The following is a 23,765-nucleotide window of genomic DNA, read 5'->3' on the forward strand; positions in this document are numbered from 1 at the left end:
ACCAGGACCGCATGACTCCAGCAGGCCTCTCTCTCTTCCAGGGTTGGAGAGTCATGCTGTACAGGATGGTAGGAAGTCACAGGATTGCTGTAGGGGTGGAGATCTTTGGATTAAGCATCAAGGGGGTTGAGGTCAAGGGAGAAACAATGGTTTTACACTATCACGTCGTCTTCCTGTTGAACCATAAAATATGTAAGGACTGGAGAAGTTCCCACATTGGAGTATATATACACTTGTGGTGGTGGAAACATTTTGTCTGAATGCAGCTGTATCGACCCTCTAGGCAGAATAAACTTGGTTAAGCTTTCATAGTGTCCGTTGAGTTTTTTTACTCTGAGAATTACAACATAACACTCTTAAGCCATCCCTTTAAATATGGTGTACCTTTATTAGAATTGTTGACCGACTCACTAGAATACATCGAGAACTGGTTCAGAATATAAGGATCAATTAAAGAAAGCCTTTATACACCTTGGCTTGTTACAGCCTGAATTTAATATGGATTAAATTGATCTACACACCTGAAAACATTTTAGCAAATACAGATCTCATTTATGAAAGTATTCACACCCCAGAGTCAATGCTTTGTAGAAGCACCATTGGCTGCGATTACAGCAGGGAGTCTTTACACACCTGGATTGTGTAATATTTGCCCATTTATTAAAACAATTCAAGCACTGTCAAATTTGTTGTAGATCATTGCTCGACAACCATTTTCAGGTTTTGCCATATTTTAAGTAGATTTAAGTCAAAACTAACTCAGCCACATTCAACGTCAGGGTAAACAACTCCAGTGTAGATTTGGCTTCGCTTTAGATTATTGTGCTGTTGAGAAATGTATCTCCCAGTGTATAGTGGAAAGCAGTGGAAAACAGGTGTGCCTGCATTTCTTGTGTATCCTGAAAAACCTTCCAATCCTTAATGATAACAAGCATACCTATAACATGATTTCAGTGGCATTGTTAACCAACACACCCCATAAAGAAAATAAAAATGAAAAACAGGTTCAGCACCTCGAGTTATATTTGGTGAAAGGCTCAGCACACTCAGCTTGACTGGCTCTCGTTCAGGAAATTGAAAAATAAGTGCACTCAGCTATCCAGAAGGCTAAAGTTAGTTATTTTAAGGCGCAGTTCCCCCAGCCCTTCTGATGTGTCTAGCCCTGATGCTCCTCCCTCTTTTCCCCCTGCCCCGCTATAAAGTTTCTCCCTGCAGGGAGTCTTAGGTGCTTAATTAGCTCCTTAAACTTGACCCCCAAAAACCATCTGGGTCAAATTGTTTAGATCCTTTCTTCTTTAAGATTGCAGCTCCTATCATTGCCGAGCCTGTCTCTCCTCTCTGGGAAGGTTCCCATTGCTTAGATGGCAGCCACGGTGTGTCCTTTATTTAAAGGGGGAGATCAAACTGATCCTAACTGTTATAGGCCAATATACACTGCTGCTACTCTCTTATCTATACATAGTCACTTTAATAACTACCTACATATTACCTTGACTAACTTGTGCCCCTGTATATAGTCTCGCTAGTGTTACTTTACTGCTGCGCTTTAATTACTTGTTACTTTTATTTCTATACATTTTAAAAGAAAATTAAACTGCATTGTTGGTAAGGGGCTCGTAACTAAGCATTTCACTGTAAGGTGTTGTATTCGGTGCATGTGACTAATACATGCATACTCAGCTTTACTGGCTCTCGTTCAGGAAATTGAAAAATAAGTGCACTCCGCTATCCAGAAGGCTAAAGTTAGTTGTGACTAATACATTGATTTGAATATACATCTTGCTCTGTTTATCAAAAGAGTTGGAAAAACTTGTCAACAATCAACTGACTGGCTTTTTTAAACCATTATTTAACTAGGCAAGTCAGTTAAGAACATGACCGCCTACCGAGGAACAGTGGGTTAATTGCCCTGTTCAGGGGCAGAACGACAGATTTTTACCTTGTCAGCTCGGAGGGATTCGATCCAATCAACTTTTCGGATACTGGCACAATGCTCTAACCTCTAGGCTACCTGCTGATATTTTATTGACTTGGTCAAAGCTTTTGATATGGTAGACCATTCCATTCTTGTGGGTTAGCTAAGGAGAATTGGTGTCTGAGGGATCTTTGACCTGGTTTGCTAACAGAGTTGATTTATTTTAGCTTTATTTAACTAGGCAAGTCGGTTAAGAACAGCAGGTTAACTGCCTTGTTCAGGGGCAGAACAACATTTTTAACATGTCAGCTTGGGGAGTCGATCTTGCAATCATTCGGTTACTATTCCAATGCTCTAACCACTAGGCTACCTGCCACCCCAAGAGTGCAATGTATAAAGTCAGAACATCTGCTGTCTCAGCCACTGTCTGTCAATAAGGGGGTACCCCACACTCTTCTAAATTTACAGCAACAACATAGGTCAGGCAGTAGGACACTCTCTCATCCATTTATATGAAGATGATAGACTTGTACTCAGCTGGCCACTCCCCGGATTTTGTGTTAAATGCATGCATTTCCCGCTGTGTAAACACATTCCAAATAGGATCAGGATAACTCCTGATAAAGTTGGGTAGCTGATATTCAGAGCCAAATAGATTAGTCACAGGAATCAGGACTAATAAAGCCAATGCAACGGTCTGTTTTACAAATGTGGGCCTAACACATGGATGGGCATTCATAAAATTGAATTGTAACACCCTCGTAAGCACGGACCGACGCCAACGTCTTTTTTTGGTCCTGTCTGGACTAGCCAGACCGGCCTTGATTTGAACGTCCACAATCACCCAACCCCAACCTAAATGAGATGGTTTGGGATGAGTTGGACCGCAGAGTGAAGGAAAAGCAGCCAACAAGTGCTCAGTATATGTTGAAAAAGCCTTCCATGTGAAGCTGGTTGAGAGAATGCCGAGAGTGTGCAAAGCTGTCAAGGCAAAGAGTAGCTACTTTGAAGAATCTCAAACATAAAATAAACAAATCAAAAGAACACTTTTTGGTTACTACATGATTCCATGTGTTATATCATAGTTTAGATGTCTCCACTATTATTCTACAATGTAGAAAATAGTACAAATAAAGATGCATTTTTACAAATGTTAACATTTTTCTTCCACTTTGACATTCAAGCATTTTGTGTAAATCTTTGACAAAAAGATTTTAATCCCACCTTGTAATACAACAAAATGTGGAAAAATTCAAGGGGTTTAAATACTTTCTTTAGGCACTGTACATAAAGTGCATTAATTTCAAAATGGTAAAACAGATATGTATTAAAACAAAACTCAAATACAAAGGTGACTGCAACACTTCTGGGTTTTTCACACTCAAAAGTTTCCCTTGTGTATCAAGAATGGTCCACCACCGAAAGGACATCGAGCCAACTTGACAACATTGCATTGGAGTCAACATGGGCCTGCATTGTCAGGAGAGGTAGACGCCGACGCTACAACGCCGTCGCTACAAAGCCAGGCTCCGAGAAGCACTGCAAACTGTACTGCTGGGAATGCCTATTATTTGCAAGTGATCAATTTGGTGTTTGGAGCCACACTGGCTTTGCAAACCTGAGTTGTCTAACCAAGGCAGCAACGAGACACCAAAGTACGGCTGGGCACTTACAAACAATGGTGCTTTTGAAAACTTTTGGGGACACCCGAGTGGATCTACAGCTCAACGAACAAGTGCACAGGGCAACGAAGCTGCACAATGAAAAGGTATTGTACTCTTCCCCTGCAATTCTCTGAATAAAAATATGTCAATTTCAAGGTGACGCAACGCCTGGTTATACTGCGTTTCTGTCTAAATGTATAGTGTCTAGAGCCATGGCATCATAATGACGGTAATAAGAGTTGGATTAATTCGGGTGGGACTGTGTAGGACTTCACTGAAGGCCCAGGCCCCAGAACCACGGCACTCTGAGTTTCCATAAGGCATCTTAAAGCTAAATTCATTGTTAGAACCTTCACATGGCATCGTTAAATCTCAGAGTTGTTTCCCAAATCCATCGTTACTAAAGTTGCACTTGAAAACGCTTGTTATTTACCGTCTCCCTCAGACCACTCGTAGAACAGCTAAGTGCATAATTAGATGCGTTTTCCCCTACCGCGTCACTTTATACACAGAAGATCACCGCTAAACATAGAAACAAGATATTTGTCTCTCTGTGACGGTCGATAACTTCACAATGAAGTTGACTACAAACAAAGTTGCCAATGTCTTTAAAATTCTTACAAATAAGCAAAGGATATAAATATGCTTCAAATGAAAACCCAGACTAGTGCATTAAAAGATAAATAGTCGACCTACAGCTACATAGGCCTACATACAGAACTTCAATGTTCATTCAATTTAGTTTTAGTTTGCTATTAGGCTACTGTCTATTTTTACTCAATATATTTCATGATGTGTAGCCTAATGTGCCAAATCTAGTGTTTTAAGATTTGCAGATTCTCCATGAGCTGATCCATCGACAGTATTGTGGAATAATTATAATGTTTAATGTGTTATTTGAACGGAGAACGCTGATCCAAGAGCAGCACTGCCTTTTTTTGTCTCGATCCTATCTGTATCGACGCATGCCTCAACAACGCACTTAGCGAACGTTCTCTCTGTGGTGTATTGAGAAACACATACTACATCTTCAGAAATATGGATGCATCATTAAAACACTTGTATGCCTAAATTCCATCGCTATCGGGAAACCAGGCCCTGACTGTTTTTATTAGCGCCAAGCCACAACCATTAAAATCACTAGTACTGCAGTGAAACACCACCATTGTTTCAATGACAGCTCTGGTGAGTAAGATGTAAAGTGTATTTATTACATATGGCAAGTCAACTTGAAACTTGGGTATTGTATGACTGGCATTGCATGATGGTCAGGGACTAAATTGATCATGTGCGTGTACCATAGACAGACAAGTTCGTGGCCTGTAGGTGGCATAAAAGGTGGGGTTGGACCAGAGTTGTGTGTGTGGTCAGTGGTTCTTATTCACTTCTTGGTTGTCGAGTCCTCTGATCCGTATGATCTGTGTGTGTGGTCCCTTGTCCCTATGCCCGGGCTACCTGCAGCATCTCTCCCACGTCCAGCATCTTTTCCCTGGGCTTTCCCTTGGTCTCTCCCCTCCTCGTCTCCTCACTGTCGATCTTCTCCCAGTCAGAGAACGAAACTGGCTTGATACCTACAGTCATGCACAGGGAGGTAGGTCGTTTTTGGTAAAATATCAAGGTGGACGCTAACACTTGTGGAAGCGGATACTTAGTCCTCAACATACCTAAACTCAGCAAAAAAAGAAAACGACTGTTCCACAGGTACATGTTCATTGTTCATGGTTCATTGAACATGCATGGGAAACAGTGCTTAAACCCTTTACAATGAAGATCTGTGAAGTTATTTGGAATTTTACAAATTATCTTTGAAAGACAGGGTCCTGAAAAAGGAATGTTTCTTTTTTGTTGTTGCTGAGTTTACATTACGGTGGAGATACATTATTATTATCATCCCTTTCTCTTTAGTCAGGCTCTGTTTATGACATCTTAGTGACAGAGAAAGGTCTGTATGGAGTCAGCAAGATTACCATTTGCCTTAAGGGATTTCCAGCCGTCATGATTTGTTATCATGCAAATCAGGGATGGGCAACTGGCGGCCCGCTTTTTTACATACAAAATAAATACAAATATATTCTTGTAAGATAGAATAGTTGCAATTTCGAAAATGGCCTGTTTCCCTTTTGTCAGTCTTTAATTACTTGTTACTTTTATCTCTTATTCTCATCCGTATGTTTTTTAACTGCACTGTCGGTTAGGGTCTCGTAAGTAAGCATTTCACTGTTGTATTCAACGCATGTGACTAATACAATTTGATAGTCACTCAATTAACCAATGTCAGCTAAGATTTTTAGATTGCTAAATTAGTTTAGCGGCCAGCCATTTAAACTTGTTATCATGGTCGAATTACGGTCTGGGGGGGGGGGGCTCCATTGATTTTGTTATTCAGTCTCACCCAGATATCATTAAAAACGGCAAACATTTCTCTCCACCCTATGGTAAAATAAAATAAAATTGTATTTGTCACATATGCCAAATACAACAGGTGTAGGTAGACCTTACCTTAAATGCTTACTTACAAGCCCTTAACCAACAATGCAGTTTAGAAAATAGAGTTATGAAACTAACTAAATAAAAAAGTTAATGATTTTTTTTTTACACAATAAAATAACAATAAGGCCATATACAGGGGGTACCGGTATTGTGTAAATGTGTGGAGGTACAGGTTAGTCATGGTAATTTGTACATGTAAGTAGGGCTAAAGTGACTGTGTGTGTTGTGGTGGGGGACAATGCAAATAGTCTGAGTGCCCATTTGATTAATTATTCAGGAGTCCTATGGCTTGGGGGTAGAAGCTGTTAAGAAGCATTTTGGACCTGGACTTGGCGCTCCGGTACCACTTGCCATGCGGTAAAAGAGAGAACAGTCTGTCTAGGGTGGCTGGAGTCTGACAATTTTTAGGACCTTCCTCTGACACTGCCTAGTTTATACAGTTGAAGTCGGAAGTTAACATACACTTAGGGTGGAGCCATTAAAACTAGTTTTTCAACCACAAATGTCTTGTAAACAAACTATAGTTTTGGCAAGTCGGTTAGGACATCTACTTTGTGCATGACATAAATCATTTTTTCCAACAATTGTTTGCAGACAGATGATTTAATTTATAATTCACTGTATCACAATTCCAGTGGGTCAGAAGTTAACATACACTAAGTTGACTGTGCCTTTAAAATAGCTTGGAAAATTCCAGAAAAGGATGTCATGGCTTTAGAAGCTTCTGATAGGCTAGTTGACATCATTTGAGTCAATTGGAAATGTACCTGTGTATTTCAAGACCTACCTTCAAACTCAGTGCCTCTTTGCTTGACATCATGGGAAAATCAAAAGAAATCAGCCAAGACATCAGAAAAAAAACGCAACCGTCATACCGCTCAAGGAAGGAGACGCGTTGTGTCTCCTATAGATGAACGTACTTTGGTGTGAAAAGTGCAAATCAATCCCAGAACAGCAGCAAAGGACCTTGTGAAGATGCTGAAGGAAACAGGTACAAAAGTATCTATATCCACATAATCTGAAAGGCTGCTCGGACAAGGAAGCCACTGCTCCAAAACCGCCATAAAAAAGCCAGATTACGGTTTGCAACTGCACATGGGGACAAAGATCGTATTTCTTGGAGAAATGTCCTCTGCTCTGATGAAACAAAAATAGAACTGTTTGGCCATAATGACCATCATTATGTTTGAAGGAAAAAGGGGGAGGCTTGCAAGCCGAAGAACACCATCCCCACCGTGAAGCACGGGGGTGGCAGCATCATGTTGTGGGGGTGCTTTGCTGCAGGAGGGCCTGGTGCACTTCACAAAATAGATTACATCTAGAGGGAGGAAAATTATGTGGATATATTGAAGCAACATCTCAAGACATCAGTCAGGAAGTTAAAGCTTGGTCGCAAATGGGTCTTCCAAATGGACAATGATCCCAAGCATACTTCCAAAGTTGTGGCAAGATGGCTTAAGGACAACAAAGTCAAGTTATTGGAGTGGCTATCACAAAGCCCTGACCTCAATCATATAGACAATTTGAGGGCAGAACTGAAAAAGCGTGTGTGAGCAAGGAGGCCTACAAACCTGACTCAGTTACACCAGCTCTGTCAGGAGGAATGGGCCAAAAATTCACCCAACTTATTGTGGGAAGCTTGAAGACGGCTACCCAAAACATTTGACCCAAGTTAAACAATTTAAAGGCAATGCTACCAAATACTAATTGAGTGTATGTAAACTTCTGACCCACTGGGAATGTGATGAAAGAAATAAAAGCTGAAAGAAATCATTCTCTCTACAATTATTCTGACATTTCACATTCTTAAAATAAAGTGGTCATCCTAACTAACCTAAGACAGGGAATTTTTACTAGGATTAAATGTCAAGAATTGTGAAAAACTAAGTTTAAATGTATTTGGCTAAGGGGTATGTAAACTTCCAACTTCAACTTTAGGTCCTGGATGGCAGGAAGCTTGGACCCAGTGATGTACTGGGCCGTACACACTACCCTCTGTAGCACTTTATGGTCAGATGCAGAGCAGTTGCCATACCAGGTGGTGATGCAAACGGTCAGGATGCTCTCGATGGTGCAGCTGTGGAACTTTGAGGATCTGGGGACCCATGCCAAATCTTTTCAGTCTCCTGAGGGGGAAAAGGCATTGTCGTGCCCTGTTCATGAATTTCTTGAAGTGTATGGACCATGATAGTTCGTCGGTGATGTGGACACCAAGGAACTTGAAACTCTCGACCTGCTCCACTACACCTGCGTCGATGTGAATGGGGGCGTGTTCAGTCCTTCTTTTCCTGTAGTCCATGATCATCTCCTTTGTCTTACTCACGTTGAGGGAGAGGGTGTTTTCCTGGCACCACACTGCCAGGTCTCTGACCTCCTCCGTACAGGCTGTCTCATCATTGTCGGTGATCAGGCCTTGCACCGTTGTTGTCAGCAAACTTAATGATGGTGTTGGAGTCGTGCTTGGCCACGCAGTCGTGGGTGAACAGGGAGTACACAGAAGGGGACTGAGCACGCACCCCTGAGGGGCCCCAGTGTTGAGGATCACAGTGGCAGATGTGTGGTTGCCTACCCTTACCACCTGGGGACAACCTGTCAGGAAGTTTAGGATCCAATTGCATAGGGAGGTGTTTAGTCCCAGGGTCCTTAGCTTTGTGGGCACTATTGTGCTGAACGCTGAGGTATAGTTGAAACCTCTTGGAACTACCGCTCCCGGATCCGGGAGAATTGTGCTCCGGGAGAATTATGCTTTACAGCCAAAGCAAGACAAGCATTTGTGTAAGTTTATCGATAGCCTAGCATAGCATTATGCCTAGCTAGCAGCAGGCAGCTTGGTCACGAAAATCAGAAAAGCAATCAAATTAAATTGTTTACCTTTGAGCTTCGGATGTTTTCACTCACGAGACTCCCAGTTAGATAGCAAATGTTCCTTTTTTCCATAAAGATTATTTTTGTAGGCGAAATAGCTCCGTTTGTTCTTCACGTTTGGCTGAGAAATCGACCGGAAATTGCGGACACGACAACACCGAAAAATATTCCAGATTAGATTCATAATATCGACAGAAACATGGCAAACGTTTTTTTATAATCAATCCTCAATGTGTTTTTCAAATATCTATTCGATAATATATCAACCGGGTCAGTTGGCTTCTTAGTAGGAGCGAGAGAAACATTTGTCTATTACGCACACATCACTGAGCCACCAGCTGACCACTGACGCAATGTTGTTGCTCACGCTCATTTTTCAAAATAAAAGCCTGAAACGATGTCTTATGACACTAGACACAGTAGGGAAGCCATAGAAAAAGAAATCTGGTTGATATCCCTTTCACTGCTCAATAGGGACACATAGGAACGCAGAGGTTTCTAAATAAGAGTCACTTCCTGATTGGATTTTACTCAGGCTTTCGCCTGCATAATCAGTTCTGTTATACTCACAGACAATATTTTTACAGTTTTGGAAACTTTAGTGTTTTCTATCCTAAGCTGTCAATTATATGCATTTTCTATTATCTGGTCCTGAAAAATAGCCTGTTTACTTTGGGAACGTTATTTTTCCAAAAATGAAAATAGTGCCCTCTAGTTTCAAGAGGTTAATGAACAGCATTCTCACAGAGGTGTTCCTTTTGTCCAGGTGGGAAAGAGCAGAGTGGCGTGTGATTGAGCTTCATCTGTGGATATGTTGGGGCATTATGCTAATTGGAGTGTGTCTAGGGTATCTGGGATGTTGTTGTTGATGTGAGCCATGACCAGCCTTTCAAAGCACTTCATGGCTACCAACGGTAATCATTTAGGCAGGTTACCTTCGCTTTCTTCACAGGGACTATGGTGGTCTGCTTGAAACATGTATGTAGGGAGAGTTTGAACATGTCAGTGAAGACACTTGCCAGTTGGTCCACGTATGCTTGGAGTACACATCTTGGTAATCCGTCTGGCCCCGCGGCCTTGTGAACGTTGACCTGTTTAGAGGTCTTGCTCACATCATCTATGTGTATAATTGCAGGTAATTAGCTGTAAAACAGAAATGCACATGTGGGTATGCCGACCCGAGAGGATCTGTGGTCCCTCATGATGAATTCAGATTTTTTTGTGGCCCCCACTCCCATCAAAGTTGCCTATCCCTGATGTAAATAGTACATGCAATAAGTTAAAACACAAATACAGCACTGCAGGCGTAACACCGGTACACTGCTGTATTGCATTTACTGTACGTACTATTGCACACAATAAGTTTCTTCACGGGAAAAATGTTGTTATTTGAAGTGAATTGAATCATTTTAATAATCAACACAGTGCTAAAGAGTTGCAGTACCTCTTTTCTCCAGGAGGGCGTAGACTCCCTGTGAGCCAGGCTTGACGGTGGATACATCCAGTGTTCCATTGCCAATGTCCTGTAGCAGAGTCCTGGCTGTGTCAAAGCTGTCGTTCATGGTGGTGGCTATCACCCCCGTGGGACCCCTCTTCACCCAGCCACTGCAGTACAGACCTGCCGACACACACACGTTAAAGGGGACAGTTCAATCCAAAAGGGATAGACGTTCTTCTCAGACCTCAATAGTGGTCTGAAGTCTATCATCGAAACCCCACCGCCGTGGGTAGCGTGGGCAAAAATCCCGACCCCACTGCTATTCTGTATCTCCCTCTCTCTCTGGGTCACCACTCTCATTTCATGTTTGCCCTATCTGAATTAAAAACAAATGGAAATACACCTTTTGGGGGGAAATGGGGCCCATCTTTCCAATTAGCTTGTGTTTAAGGCAGGCAGACGAACGCAACCATACACACCTGCAGTCTGCTGCACGCGGCCCATAGTGTTGGGGATGATGGCTTTTCGGGCGTCGAATGGGACGGCGGGGTCGATGAGAAGGCTCTTGTAGCCGATGCTGCTGATGACTAGGCCGCACTCCACATCTTCCACCTCACCGGTGGCCACTGCCCTCACCCCCTCACCGTCGCCCTGGGGAGAGACAGAGAGAGTCCGGGGCCAGCTTAACCTAGGCGCTTCTCTGTTCCAGCTTCCAGCTCCAGCTTTGTCTTGTGTTTAATGAAAAAGGTTTTATTCGGTTTATCTGGGAATGTAGGGACAATCAATTACGACAGAGGCAAGAGGGTAAGCTCAAAAGATGATCCTACAGTATATCTATTCCTAAAGCACCCGGCTCACCTCCAGCCGGTTGACAGCCAATCGTATCCCTGCGGCCCTGATGAGGTCGGTGGAGGGGAGGACCTCCAGGGGCTTCCGGAGGAAGCGGAATCCCCAGGCCCGCTCTGCCCTGTTCCGTCTCTCCAACTCCTCCTCCCCTGGAGTCTCTATTGCAGCCTTCAGCAGCAGCTCGGTCAGACGCTTCCTGGGCCTGGCCAGCGCTGGGAGGACACACACAATTACAGTCAAATATTCAGTTCAACAGAAACATGAGCACAGATAAGAATTATACTGACAAAAATAAACAAGTTGAACAAAAGCTTGGGGGCAAGTATCCACACATACCTACAGTTCAGGCATAAACCCAAATACGACAGCCCACACACATAGGAATCTACACTAACCCTTGGTTGAAACTTTCAGGTACTTTTCCGAGACACCACGTTGCCAAACTAGCTCCTACACGTCAAACTTGTTTCAATTACTTTATTCCCTCCTGTTTCAGTGCAAAAAGAATCCCTCAGGCTGTCTGATAATCTCCATTATGTCATCCACTTAGCCGAAAGGTTGCTGGGTCGGCGAAAAATCTGCGATGTGCAAGGCACCCAACCCTAATTGCTCCTGTAAGTTGCTCTGTATGTTGCTCTCCTGTAAGTCTGCTAAATGACTCAAAATGTAAATGTAAGATGTAAATCCATAGTCCTATACTCAATATGGAAAAATACTGTGAATATGTGACTGACAATCGAGTAAATAATTCAGACTTCTGAAACGCCCTCGCAAGACTGTGATAGCAGAGCGGACAGTCTAGATTAGAGACGGTTTATCATGGGGAACAGGTTGATGGGAAGGCAGAGAGAGAGAGAGATGCTGGTTTGAAGACAAGGGAGAATTTACAAATGGATGTTAATCTGATTCTGTAACCATTGACGATCTGGGTTATGGTAGAGCAAACATATACTGCTGCTGGTCTGCAGAGTTCCGACATGTTTGAGAGGGGGAAGTTTGGAGCATGTTCCTTGTCAGATAGATGGTCGCAATGGATACCTTAGGGAGGGGGAAGGGTATACAGATGCTGTTGAGGCCTGTGAAGGGCAGTGTGTGACATCACATTAATCAGGACAAGGATAAAAGTCAATAGCAGAAGATTTTAATGAGAGAAACCTTAAGAGGAACTAAACAGCCGTGTCTCACATTTAAGAGTTTCTGCTATGCCCTCAAACTCAGACGCCTCCATCTCTGGTCTGGTGCCAGGCAGGTTCACCATCTCTCTCAGCTCCTAGACACAACAACAAATAAACACCCACGAGTGTTTGCAAAAATAATGTTGATTTAACTACATACAAGCACAGGTGATGGTTATGAACGCAACTCTTAACTCTTTGTTGTCTTAAGTGTTCGCCAAAGAAGTAGAACAAATTATAAGTAGAAAAAGTTAGACAGGAGTAGTGTTTCATGTTTATAAATGTTTAGCTCACATATCATTTTAACAGTATGCATACATTTTTCATTAATCGAATAAATGTGGGAAAAAAACAAAATGAAAGACATTAATAAATGAATTTCTATAACTTCCAAAATATTTGTTACAACGATAGGGGATTGCCAAGTTGGGGGCACGGTGGATTCAACACAGCCCCCCCCCCCCCATCAGTCACCTAGTGTATCAATAAATCATTACCCCTGACCTGATCTGAGGGAAAGTTCATTTATAAAGATGTGGGGATGTTTAGGCAGATAAAAAGGCTAAACCTTTGGCACGTATAGTCACATGGCAAACCGTCACAGTCAATTGTATGTTGTGAATGGGAACTGTCCCACAATCTAGAATCACATTATGCAAAACCAACACAAGTACTATGCAGTAATAAGTACTCCCTGATTTACAGAACAAAACAATTGCACTTGGAACTTTAAACCCTCATAAATATGACTTCATAATTTAGTGTTTGGACAACAAAAATACATACAATGTTAATCATCAAATGTGAGATGAACTTGCATCAACCTGTGTGCTCCCTGTGTTCTGCAGCCCACCTGTAGTGGTCAGGGGTTAAGAGTTAGGGGTCAGAGCCTCACCTTAATAGTGCAGGCCACCTGTAGGGGTCCCCTGCGCCCCACAATGAGCACCCTGCGGACACCGCTCTCTGCCAGGGCATCTAGTGCATGCTGGGTGATATCAGTCTTCTACACGGGAATGAAACAGAGAAGGGGTTACATGGAGACACCTGACACTTAGCAATACTTATATATCCAGAGTAGAGGTTGACCGAGTAATCGGAATGGCAGATTAATTAGGGCCGATTTCAAGTTTTCATAACAATCGGTAATCTGCATTTTTGGACACCGATTATGGCCGATGACATTACACTCCACGAGGAGACTGCGGGGCAGGCTGACTACTTGTTACGCGAATGCAGCAAGGAGCCACGGTAAGTTGCTAACTAGCATTAAACTTATCTTATAAAAAACAATCAATCTTGACAATCACTAGTTAACTACACATGGTTGATGATGTTACTAGTTTATCTAGCTTGTCCTGCATTGCATATAATCGATGCGGTGCCTGTTAATTTCTCATCGAATCACAGCCTACTTCGCCAAACGGGTGATGATTTAACAAGCGCAAAAAAAAGCACTGTCGTTGCACCAATGTGTACCTAACCATAAACATCAATGCCTTTCTTTAAAATCAATACACAAGTATATACTTTTTAAACCTGCATATTTAGTTAATATTGCCTGCTAACATGAATTTCTTTTAACTAGGGAAATTGTGTCACTTCTCTTGCGTTCATTTGCGAGCTGAGTCAGGGTATATGCAGCAGTTTGGGCCGCCTGGCTCGTTGTGAGCTGCGCGAAGACCATTTCTTCCTAACAAAGACCATAATTAACTTGCCAGAATTGTGCATAATTATGACATACATTGAAGGTTGTGCAATGTAACAGCAATATTTAGACTTAGGGATGCCACTCGTTAGATAAAATACGGAACGGTTCCGTATTTCACTGAAAGAATAAACGTTTTGTTTTTGAAATGATAGTTTCCAGATTTTACCATATTAAATGACCTAAGGCTCGTATGTCTGTGTGTTATTATATTATAATTAAGTCTATGATTTGATAGAGCAGTCTGACAGAGGTGGTAGGTAGCGGCGGGCTCATAAGCATTTATTCAAACATCACTTTCCTGCATTTGCCTGCAGCTCATCGCTGTGCTTCAAGCATTGCGCTGTTTATGACTTCAAGCCTATCAACTCCTGAGATTAGGCTGGCAATACTATAGTGCCTATAAGAACATCCAATAGTCAAAGGTATATGAAATGCACATGGTATAGAGAGAAATAGTCTTATAATAACTACCACCTAAAACTTCTTACCTGGGAATATTGAAGACTCATGTTAAAAGAAACCAGCTTTCATATGTTCTCAGCAAGGAACTTAAACAGTAGCTGATTTACATGGCACATTTTGCACTTTTACTTTCTTCTCCAACACTGTTTTTGCATTATTTAAACCAAATTGAACATGTTCGATTATTTATTTGAGACTAAATAGATTTTGATGTATTATATTAAGTTAAAATAAGTGTTCATTCAGTATTGTTGTAATTGTCATTATTACAAATATATACATACACACATATTTATATGTATGTATATGCATGTATTTTTGTGTGTGTGTGTGTACACACACACACATAAATATATACACACACACACACACACACACACACACATACATACATACATACACACTGCTCAACAAAATAAAGGAAACACTTAAACAACACAATGTAACTCCAAGTCAATCACACTTCTGTGAAATCAAACTGTCCACTTAGGAAGCAACAATACATTTCACATGCTGTTGTGCAAATGGAATAAACAACAGGTGGAAATTATAGGCAATTAGCAAGACACCCCCAATAAAGGAATGGTTCTGCAGGTGGTAACCACAGACCACTTCTCAGTTCCTATGCTTCCTGGCTGATGTTTTGGTCACTTTTGAATGCTGGCGGTGCTTTCACTCTAGTGGTAGCATGAGACCGAGTCTACAACCCACACAAGTGGCTCAGGTAGTGCAGTTCATCCAGGATGGCACATCAATGCGAGCTGTGGCAAGAAGGTTTGCTGTGTCTGTCAGCGTAGTGTCCAGAGCATGGAGGCACTACCAGGAGACAGGCCAGTACATCAGGAGACGTGGAGGAGGCCGTAGGAGGGCAACAACCCAGCAGCAGGACCGCTACCTCCGCCTTTGTGCAAGGAGGAGCAGGAGGAGCACAGCCAGAGCCCTGCAAAATGACCTCCAGCAGGCCACAAATGTGCATGTGTCTGCTCAAATGGTCAGAAACAGACTCCATGAGGGTGGTATGAGGGCCCGACGTCCACAGGTGGGGGTTGTGCTTACAGCCCAACACCGTGCAGGACGTTTGGCATTTGCCAGAGAACACCAAGATTGGCAAATTCGCCACTGGCGCCCTGTGCTCTTCACAGATGAAAGCAGGTTCACACTGAGTACGTGACAGTCTGGAGACGCCGTGGAGAACGTTCTGCTGCCTGCAACATCCTCCAGCATAACCAGTTTGGCGGTGGGTCAGTCATGGTGTGGGGTGGCATTTCTTTGGGGGGCCGCACAGCCCTCCATGTGCTCGCCAGAGGTAGGCTGACTGCCATTAGGTACCGAGATGAGCTCCTCAGACCCCTTGTGAGACCATATGCTGGTGCAGTTGGCCCTGGGTTCCTCCTAATGCAAGACAATGCTAGACCTCATGTGGCTGGAGTGTGTCAGCAGTTCCTGAAAGAGGAAGGCATTGATGCTATGGACTGGCCCGCCTGTTCCCCAGACCTGAATCCAATTGAGCACATCTGGGACATCACGTCTCGCTCCAACGCCACGTTGCACCACAGACTGTCCAGGAGTTGGCGGATGCTTTAGTCCAGGTCTGGGAGGAGATCCCTCAGGAGACCATCCGCCACCTCATCAGGAGCATGCCCAGGCGTTGTAGGGAGGTCATACAGGCACGTGGAGGCCACACACACTACTGAGCCTCATTTTGACTTGTTTTAAGGACATTACATCAAAGTTGGATCAGCCTGTAGTGTGGTTTTCCACTTTAATTTTGAGTGTCACTCCAAATACAGACCGCCATGGGTTGATAAATTTGACTTCCATTGATAATTTTTGTGTGATTTTGTTGTCAGCACATTCAACTATGTAAAGAAAAAATGATTTAATAAGAATATTTCATTCATTCAGATCTAGGATGTGTTATTTTAGTGTTCCCTTTATTTTTTTGAGCAGTGTATATACACATGTATATATACACACACACACACACACACACACACACAGATACAGGCAACAACTGTTGGCGCAATTATTAGAAAATGGAAGAAGTTCAAGATGACGGTCAATCACCCTCGGTCTGGGGCTCCATGCAAGATCTCACCCCGTGGGGCATCAATGATCATGAGGAAGATGAGGGATCAGCCCAGAACTACACGGCAGGACCTGGTCAATGACCTGAAGAGAGCTGAAGGACCATAGTCTCAAAGAAAACCATTAGTAACACACTACGCCGTCATGGATTAAAATCCTGCAGCGCACGCAAGGTCCCCCTGCTCAAGCCAGAGCATGTCCAGGCCCGTCTGAAGTTTGCCAATGACCATCTGGATGATCCAGTGGAGGAATGGGAGAAGGTCATGTGGTCTGATGAGACAAAAATAGAGCTTTTTGGTCTAAACTCCACTCGCCGTGTTTGGAGGAAGAAGAAGGATGAGTACAACCCCAAGAACATCATCCCAACCGTGAAGCATGGAGGTGGAAACATCATTCTTTGGGGATGTTTTTCTGCAAAGGGGACAGGACGACTGCACCGTATTGAGGGGAGGATGGATGGGGCCATGTATCGCGAGATCTTGGCCAACAACCTCCTTCCCTCAGTAAGAGCATTGAAGATGGGTTGTGGCTGGGTCTTCCAGCATGACAACGACCCGAAACTCACAGCCAGAGCAACTAAGGAGTGGCTCCGTAAGAAGCATCTCAAGGTCCTGGAATGGCCTAGCCAGTCTCCAGACCTGAACCCAATAGAAAATCTTTGGAGGGAGCTGAAAGTCCGTATTGCCAAGCGACAGCCCCGAAACCTGAAGGATCTGGAGAAGGTCTGTATGGAGGAGTGGGCCAAAATCCATGCTGCAGTGTGTGCAAACCTGGTCAAGAACTACAGGAAACGTATGATCCCTAATTGCAAACCAAGGTTTCTGTACCAGATATTAAGTTCTGCTTTTCTGATGTATCAAATACTTATGTCATGCAATAAAATGCAAATTATTTACTTAAAAATCATACAATGTGATTTTCTGGATTTTTGTTTTAGATTTAAAAAAAAAAACTATAAAAAAATTCCGTTTTTGATTTGTTAAAAAAAGTTTGAAATATCCAATAAATGTCGTTCCACTTCATGATTGTGTCCCACTTGTTGTTGATTCGTCACAAAAAAATACAGTTTTATATCTTCATGTTTGAAGCCTGAAATGTGGCAAAAGGTCGCAAAGTTCAAGGGGGCCGAATACTTTCGCAAGGCACTGTACATACATACATACATACATACATACATACATACATACATACATACATACATATATAGTAAAAAAAAAAAAAACAATTGTCCGATTAACAGGTATCGGCTTTTTTTGGTCCTCCACAAATCGACATCGCCGTTAAGAAATCACAATCGGTCGACCTCTAATCCAGAGATATGCGGATATGGATTGTTTTCTTTGTGTGCTTTAACATTTTATACACAATGATAGGATTCAGGCTTTGACAGAGAGAGATCAGATATTGAATATATTTGGGTAGATGCGTGGCAGCATATCTCTAGCTTGACTACCCATCCACATCGCTCTGTTCAAACTAGTGTTTCTTCTCCACAATGAGTACGGATTTGCTTTCCTCCATTACGTTCTCTAGAGTGCAAACACATTCTGAGAGTTCCGATTGGTCCCAGAAACCAATGGGATGGCCCAGAGCTGGCCTACATGATGATGTTATCAACTTTGATATTGTGATTCATTAGATTTGTTAGAGATGACCCATTTGCTGTCTAATTAGTTTTGTACAAGGGACCTCATTTTGAGGTCAACACAAAAAACTTCTAGGATGGCAGTTTCAGACAATGTATGGAGCAGCGGAATTAAATTTTGGATGAGTCGTCAGGCAAGCATATCTTACCTTCAGAATATCTACAGGAGATAGCAGTATCCTCGCAACATCTAGTGCCACGTTACCCTGCCCCAGAATGACAGCCGTCTCACAGCTCAGATCCGGCCTAAGCTAGTAGGATGGAGAAAGAGAAATGGAGAGGGACCGAGATAAACAGATTTATGTACAGCGCATTCAGAAAGTATTCAGACCCCTTGACCTTTTCCACATTTTGTTACATTATAGCCTTACTCTTAAATTGAGGAAATAAAAATTCTCAGCAATCCACACACAGTACCCCATAATGACAAAGCAAAAACAGGTTTTTAGAAACAGAAATACCTTACTTACATAACTATTCAAACCCTTTGCTATGAGACTCGAAATTGAGCTCAGGTGCATCCTGTTTCCATTGATCATCCTTGAGATGTTTCTACAACTTGATTGGAGTACACCTGTGGTAAATTCAATTGATTGGACATGATTTGGAAAGGCACACACCTGTCTATATAAAGGTTCCATAGTTCACAGTGCATGTCAGAGCAAAAACTAAACCATGAGGTCAAAGGAATTGTCCGTAGAACTCCAAGACAGGATTGTGGCGAGGCACAGATCTGGGGAAGGGTATCCAAAAAAATTCTGCAGCATTGAAGGTCCCCAAGAACAGAGGCCTCCATCATTCTTAAATGGAAAACGTTTGAAAACACAGAGACTTCCTCTTCCGAGTTCCTCTGTGGAGATGGGAGAACCTTCCAGAAGGTTCCACAACCATCTCTACAGCACGCCACCAATCAGGCCTTTATGGTAGAGTGGCCAGACGGAAGCCACTCCTCAGTAAAAGGCACATGACAGCCCACTTGGAGTTTGCCAAAAGGCACCTAAAACCTCTCAGACCATGAGAAACAAGATTTTCTGGTCTGATGAAACCAAGATTGAACTCTTTGGCCTGAATTCCAAGCGTCACGTCTGGAGGAAACCTGGCACCATCCCTACGGTGAAGCATGGTGGTGGCAGCATCATGCTGTAAGGATGTTTTTCAGCGGCAGGGACTGGGAGACTAGTCAGGATCGAGGGAATGATGAATGGAGCAAAGTACAGAGAGATCCTTGATGAAAACCTGCTCCACAGCACTCAGGACCTCAGCACTCAGGTTCACCTTCCAACAGGACAACGACCCTAAGCACACAGCCAATACAATGCAGGAATGGCTTCGGGACAAGTCTCTGAATGTCCTTGAGTGGCACAGCCAGAGCCCGAACCCGATCTAACATCTCTGGAGAGACCTGAAAATAGCTGTACAGCAAAGCTCCCCATCCAACCTGACAAAGCTTGAGAGTATCTGCAGAGAAGATTGGGAGAAACTCCACAAATACAGGTGGCCAAGCTTGTAGCTTCTACCCAAGAAGACTCTATGCTGTAATCACTGCCAAAGGTGCTTCAATAAGTTACTGGGGCGGCAGGGTAGACTAGTGGTTAGAGCGTTGGACTAGTAACCGAAAGGTTGCAAGTTCAATTCCCGAGCTGACAAGGTACAAATCTGTCGTTCTGCCCCTGAACAGGCGGTTAACCCACTGTTCCTAGGCCGTCATTGAAAATAAGAATTTGTTCTTAACTGACTTGCCTAGTAAAGGGTCTGAATACTTATGTAAATGTGATATTTACATTTTTTTTATAAATGAGCAAAAATGTCTAAACCCGTTTTTGCTTTGTCATTATGGGTTGTTGTGTGTAGATTGACAAGGGGGGGGGGGATATTTAACACATTTTAGAATAAGGATGTGGAATGTGGAAAAATTTGGAAAGGGTCAAGGGGTCTAAATACTTTCTGAAGGCACTGTATATCACTGAAATGTGTGTCGAAACCTGTGATTTAAAAGCTCAGTACTTTCTCCTAACACCTCTGTAAATAGTTAGGACAACATTACCTCACTGTTTCTAGGCAGCCCATTGTACCAGCCGACAAAGTCTTTGGCAGAGTACACCCCAGCCAAGTCCTCCCCTGGTACACCCATTGTCCTGTTCCCCTCCGCTCCATAGCTCTACGGATAAACACACACACACATAAATACTCACACTTAAAAGACACAAAACCAACACACACACACACACAGTGATTTAGGGGTGTAGATCTCTCTGGGGTGTAGTCTCACCAGCACCACAGCGTGGTAGGCTTCTTGAAGTTCCTCCACAGTGACGTCCTTCCCCACTCTCACATTGCCATGGAAACTACACCTGGCATGCTGGGCCGTTTGGGTGAAGGTGTTGATGACGTTCTGATGAGACAACAAGAAAAAAAGAGAGAGAGAGGAGAAGAAGGAGGAGAGAGAAGGAGAGATGCCATGATTCAATAAATTATATACATTTTGTCTGCTTCTGTCTGGCTATCATTTAATCAATCAATACTGACCTTGACCTCTGGATGGTCGGGGGCCACCCCAAATCTGACCAGCCCGAAGGGGACCGGTAAACGCTCGTAGATGTCCACCTGAACATCTGTCCGAGTCTTTTACATACACACACACACACACACACACACACACACACACACACACACAAAAAAAGCCTTGCTTACACTTAAAAACATGCCAGTATGAACCAAACATATGTTGACACTGACTCAGGCCTGGGCAACTCCAGTCCTCAGGGGCCTGATAGGTGTCTCACTTTTCCCCCATCCCCAGCAAACACCTGATTTAAACTAATTGCATTTTTAACTGAAGATCATGATTAGTTGATTATTGGAGTCAAGTGTGTTGTCTAGGGCAAAAGTATGACACCAATCAGGCCCCTGAGGATTGGCGTTGCCCAGGCCTGCGTACTACTTAAGTTTGACTCTATTGACGTATGCATTGCTATATTTGACCCGACAGTATTGCTAGAGCAACACTGTCGGGTACTGTCAGACTTGGTAGGCTTTTATTTTAAAATAAGGGCTTTGTGTGCAAGTGCAGGAAATGTATTCATGCCATTTAACAACCGTGGACCACAAATAATGCTATCTTTACACATGGGAAATATACAAGTAGCAGCCAGTCGCTATATACTGTATGTACCACAATACAAATGAGAGCTATTGATAGAGTAATCAGCAATTGATGACGTAATTTAGCTGCCTGTAAAAATATGTTCCAAGCAAATTAGGCAATTGTGCACATACAATTTCTCAGATGATCTCTTAATATCACCAAGTATGGGTAAATCCATTTGAATTCAATCACTTTTTGACAGCATCACTTTGATATGAACAAAACCTTTCATAAATATTTTCCCATTGTAGAAGTTACTTTTTTGTCAGAAAGCTACTTTTAAAACTTGAATGCCAGAACATTCAAGAGATAGAAGGTGCTCAATGTTTACCTATTTTGCTTACCCTACCATACCATGAGACATCCATGTCTTCATCACTGGAAAAGATAGCAATCTCAACTGTTTATCATTTAAAAGCTTACAAACAGGGCTGTCAAACTATTTGTATACTTTCGTGAAAAAAACATTTAGTCAAATTGTATTATTATTATTATTTTTTTTTACCTTAAACGTCAATTATCTAAAAACGCCTCAACTCAAGATGTTTTTTCGTATTTGCAAATGTAGACCCCATTTTACGTCATCTGTTTTTGTATTAAAATGGGAATAAAATATAAATGTCAACTTTCTAATGGTACCGCAAAGAAGATGGTTGGAGGTCCACATACTGTGTCAGAGACTGTTGACTTATAAATGTGTTTTTTAGCTATGTAAACAATACAGAGCTGTAGCACAACAAAGACATGGGTCTGGTGGATTACTGTAGGTGGGGAATTAGGTCAACTCTGGGTGTAAAGTACACATTGGCTGCTGTCCCCTGAAGTCTGCACTTGTTAACTTCCACTCATGGAATGGGTGTTTACACTTCGGGGAAAAGGGAAATAAATTGGAACAGGATTTTGGGAAAGAAAGCTCTGATCCAAGATTTGTGCCTAAGGGAAGCATCTAATCAAATATTGGGGACGGTAGCACTGAGACATCACTCACCTTGACTAGGTGTTGTGCAGTGTAGAAGCCAGCTGGGCCACCTCCAACTATGCACACCTTGGCACTGGAGGCAGGTGTGGAGGTGGAAAGTCCACACACACCTGTATAGACACAAGCCAGAATGAGCAATGACGACCCATGTATGTAGCTAACTCATTCTGTCACTACATGGTCATTTTACCTGTCATATAAATATCTGTTACTAAATCACTATTCTGTCCAGACCTGTAGACGTGTCGTTTTACTCTAAGCAGGGTGAATTACTGCATGCACTTGGAGAGCAATGTCCATTGTTTGCCCCCCTTCTTACCATGGAATCGTGTGATCCTCCCGCACCTTGCCGAAGTCAGAAATAACTTTAAAATCTGGACCTTGCACAACGCAGCTTTATGAGTGGTCATCATCACAAATCATCAATCGTCCAGGAAATGTCTCTTCGGTAGGCGGCTAGCGAGACTGGCTTGTAGTTTGGTCCAGACTGATCTTTGGTCATAACGTTAAATGCAGAAGAGACAAGGCACTAGGACAGGAATGGATTACAGGCGGGATTATCAATCACTTCATCTCTTCCGGCGGCGTGTGCTCTCCAGTTCTCACACAATAATGAAAACACAATTAATCAGCTAGCTGGTACATTGCAAATAGGTAGCTAGCTAGCGTTAGTAACTAAATAAACGCACAGTCATTCATTAAAAGTACAATTGTTCGCCTACTAGATAGTTAACCATCCACAGTGTAGTAGCTACGTGAGTGTGCTAGCCACAGTGCTGCAGATGACCGTGGGTGCGTTTGTTGACAAATGAATTCAACAGGATTAGCTAGCTACCTCGTTCAACTGGTTAGGTTTATGCGATTTAGAGATAATTATTAGACCAACTAAGTTAGCTAGCTATTCTAAAAAATGTGGCACTTGCCATGCATGAAGGCAGACTACATTTTAAAACAATAGAGGAAGACTTGAAACAAATGTAAATCATATGTCAAAAACTAACCGTTTATCATGTGTTCCGTCCAAAGTGTCTCGTCCTGAAAATACAGCTGCATACATAGTTCCGGGTTAAAGCTATCTGCACCTTGACAAATGGCATTATAGAGATAATAATCTCTAAACCCAAGGTAATAGTGGGTCAATGTCTTGGATTTATCAGGACCCCAGGGTACACACACGCACAGTTACATAACTGACCTTGCTTTTGAATTGCTGGCGCCCTTGAATGAACATCACTGTGTTTTCTGTTGGGTTTCTACATCAAATCAATTCAATAGCTTCTGCACAATGTTTTATTTTGAAGACTCTGTGTAAAACACAGTTTAAATGAATTACTATGTCCTCTCT

General features: G+C 42.6%; 1 protein-coding gene across 3 annotated transcripts; it reads right to left on the minus strand.

The window, feature by feature from the left end:
* Window positions 1–368: 368 nt before the first annotated feature.
* On the minus strand, window positions 369–23,472 carry fdxr (ferredoxin reductase). 3 transcript variants are annotated; one of them, XM_064950666.1, is made up of 13 exons: window positions 23,422–23,472; window positions 22,740–22,949; window positions 22,430–22,530; window positions 20,823–20,918; window positions 20,566–20,688; window positions 20,341–20,454; window positions 18,446–18,547; window positions 13,289–13,396; window positions 12,404–12,488; window positions 11,231–11,430; window positions 10,852–11,023; window positions 10,379–10,552; window positions 369–5,150 (listed from the first exon to the last, which is right to left on the minus strand). In XM_064950666.1, the coding sequence occupies exons 2-13, from the start codon at window positions 22,831–22,833 to the stop codon at window positions 5,020–5,022; spliced, it is 1,500 nt and encodes a 499-aa protein (XP_064806738.1). In that variant the 5' UTR covers window positions 22,834–22,949; window positions 23,422–23,472; the 3' UTR covers window positions 369–5,019. The 3 variants fall into 3 exon arrangements, with proteins under 3 accessions (XP_064806738.1, XP_064806739.1, XP_064806740.1); XM_064950667.1 differs by having other exon boundaries at window positions 22,740–22,912; window positions 23,422–23,468; XM_064950668.1 differs by lacking the exons at window positions 369–5,150; window positions 23,422–23,472 and adding an exon at window positions 5,157–10,077 and having other exon boundaries at window positions 22,740–23,415.
* Between the last annotated feature and the right edge of the window lie 293 nt (window positions 23,473–23,765).

The sequence above is a fragment of the Oncorhynchus masou genome, chromosome 31 (genome assembly GCF_036934945.1).
Source record: "Oncorhynchus masou masou isolate Uvic2021 chromosome 31, UVic_Omas_1.1, whole genome shotgun sequence".
Lineage (NCBI taxonomy): Eukaryota > Metazoa > Chordata > Actinopteri > Salmoniformes > Salmonidae > Oncorhynchus > Oncorhynchus masou.

Coding starts and splice junctions, on each gene's coding strand:
- fdxr (XM_064950666.1), bottom strand. CDS start 22,833: ATGATGACCACTCATAAAGCTGCGTTGTGCAAGGTCCAGATTTTAAAG. Junction 20,689..20,822: donor CCGACCATCCAGAGGTCAAG/GTCAGTATTGAT, acceptor TTGTCTCATCAG/AACGTCATCAACACCTTCAC. Junction 11,431..12,403: donor CATAGCAGAAACTCTTAAAT/GTGAGACACGGC, acceptor GTGTCCTCCCAG/CGCTGGCCAGGCCCAGGAAG.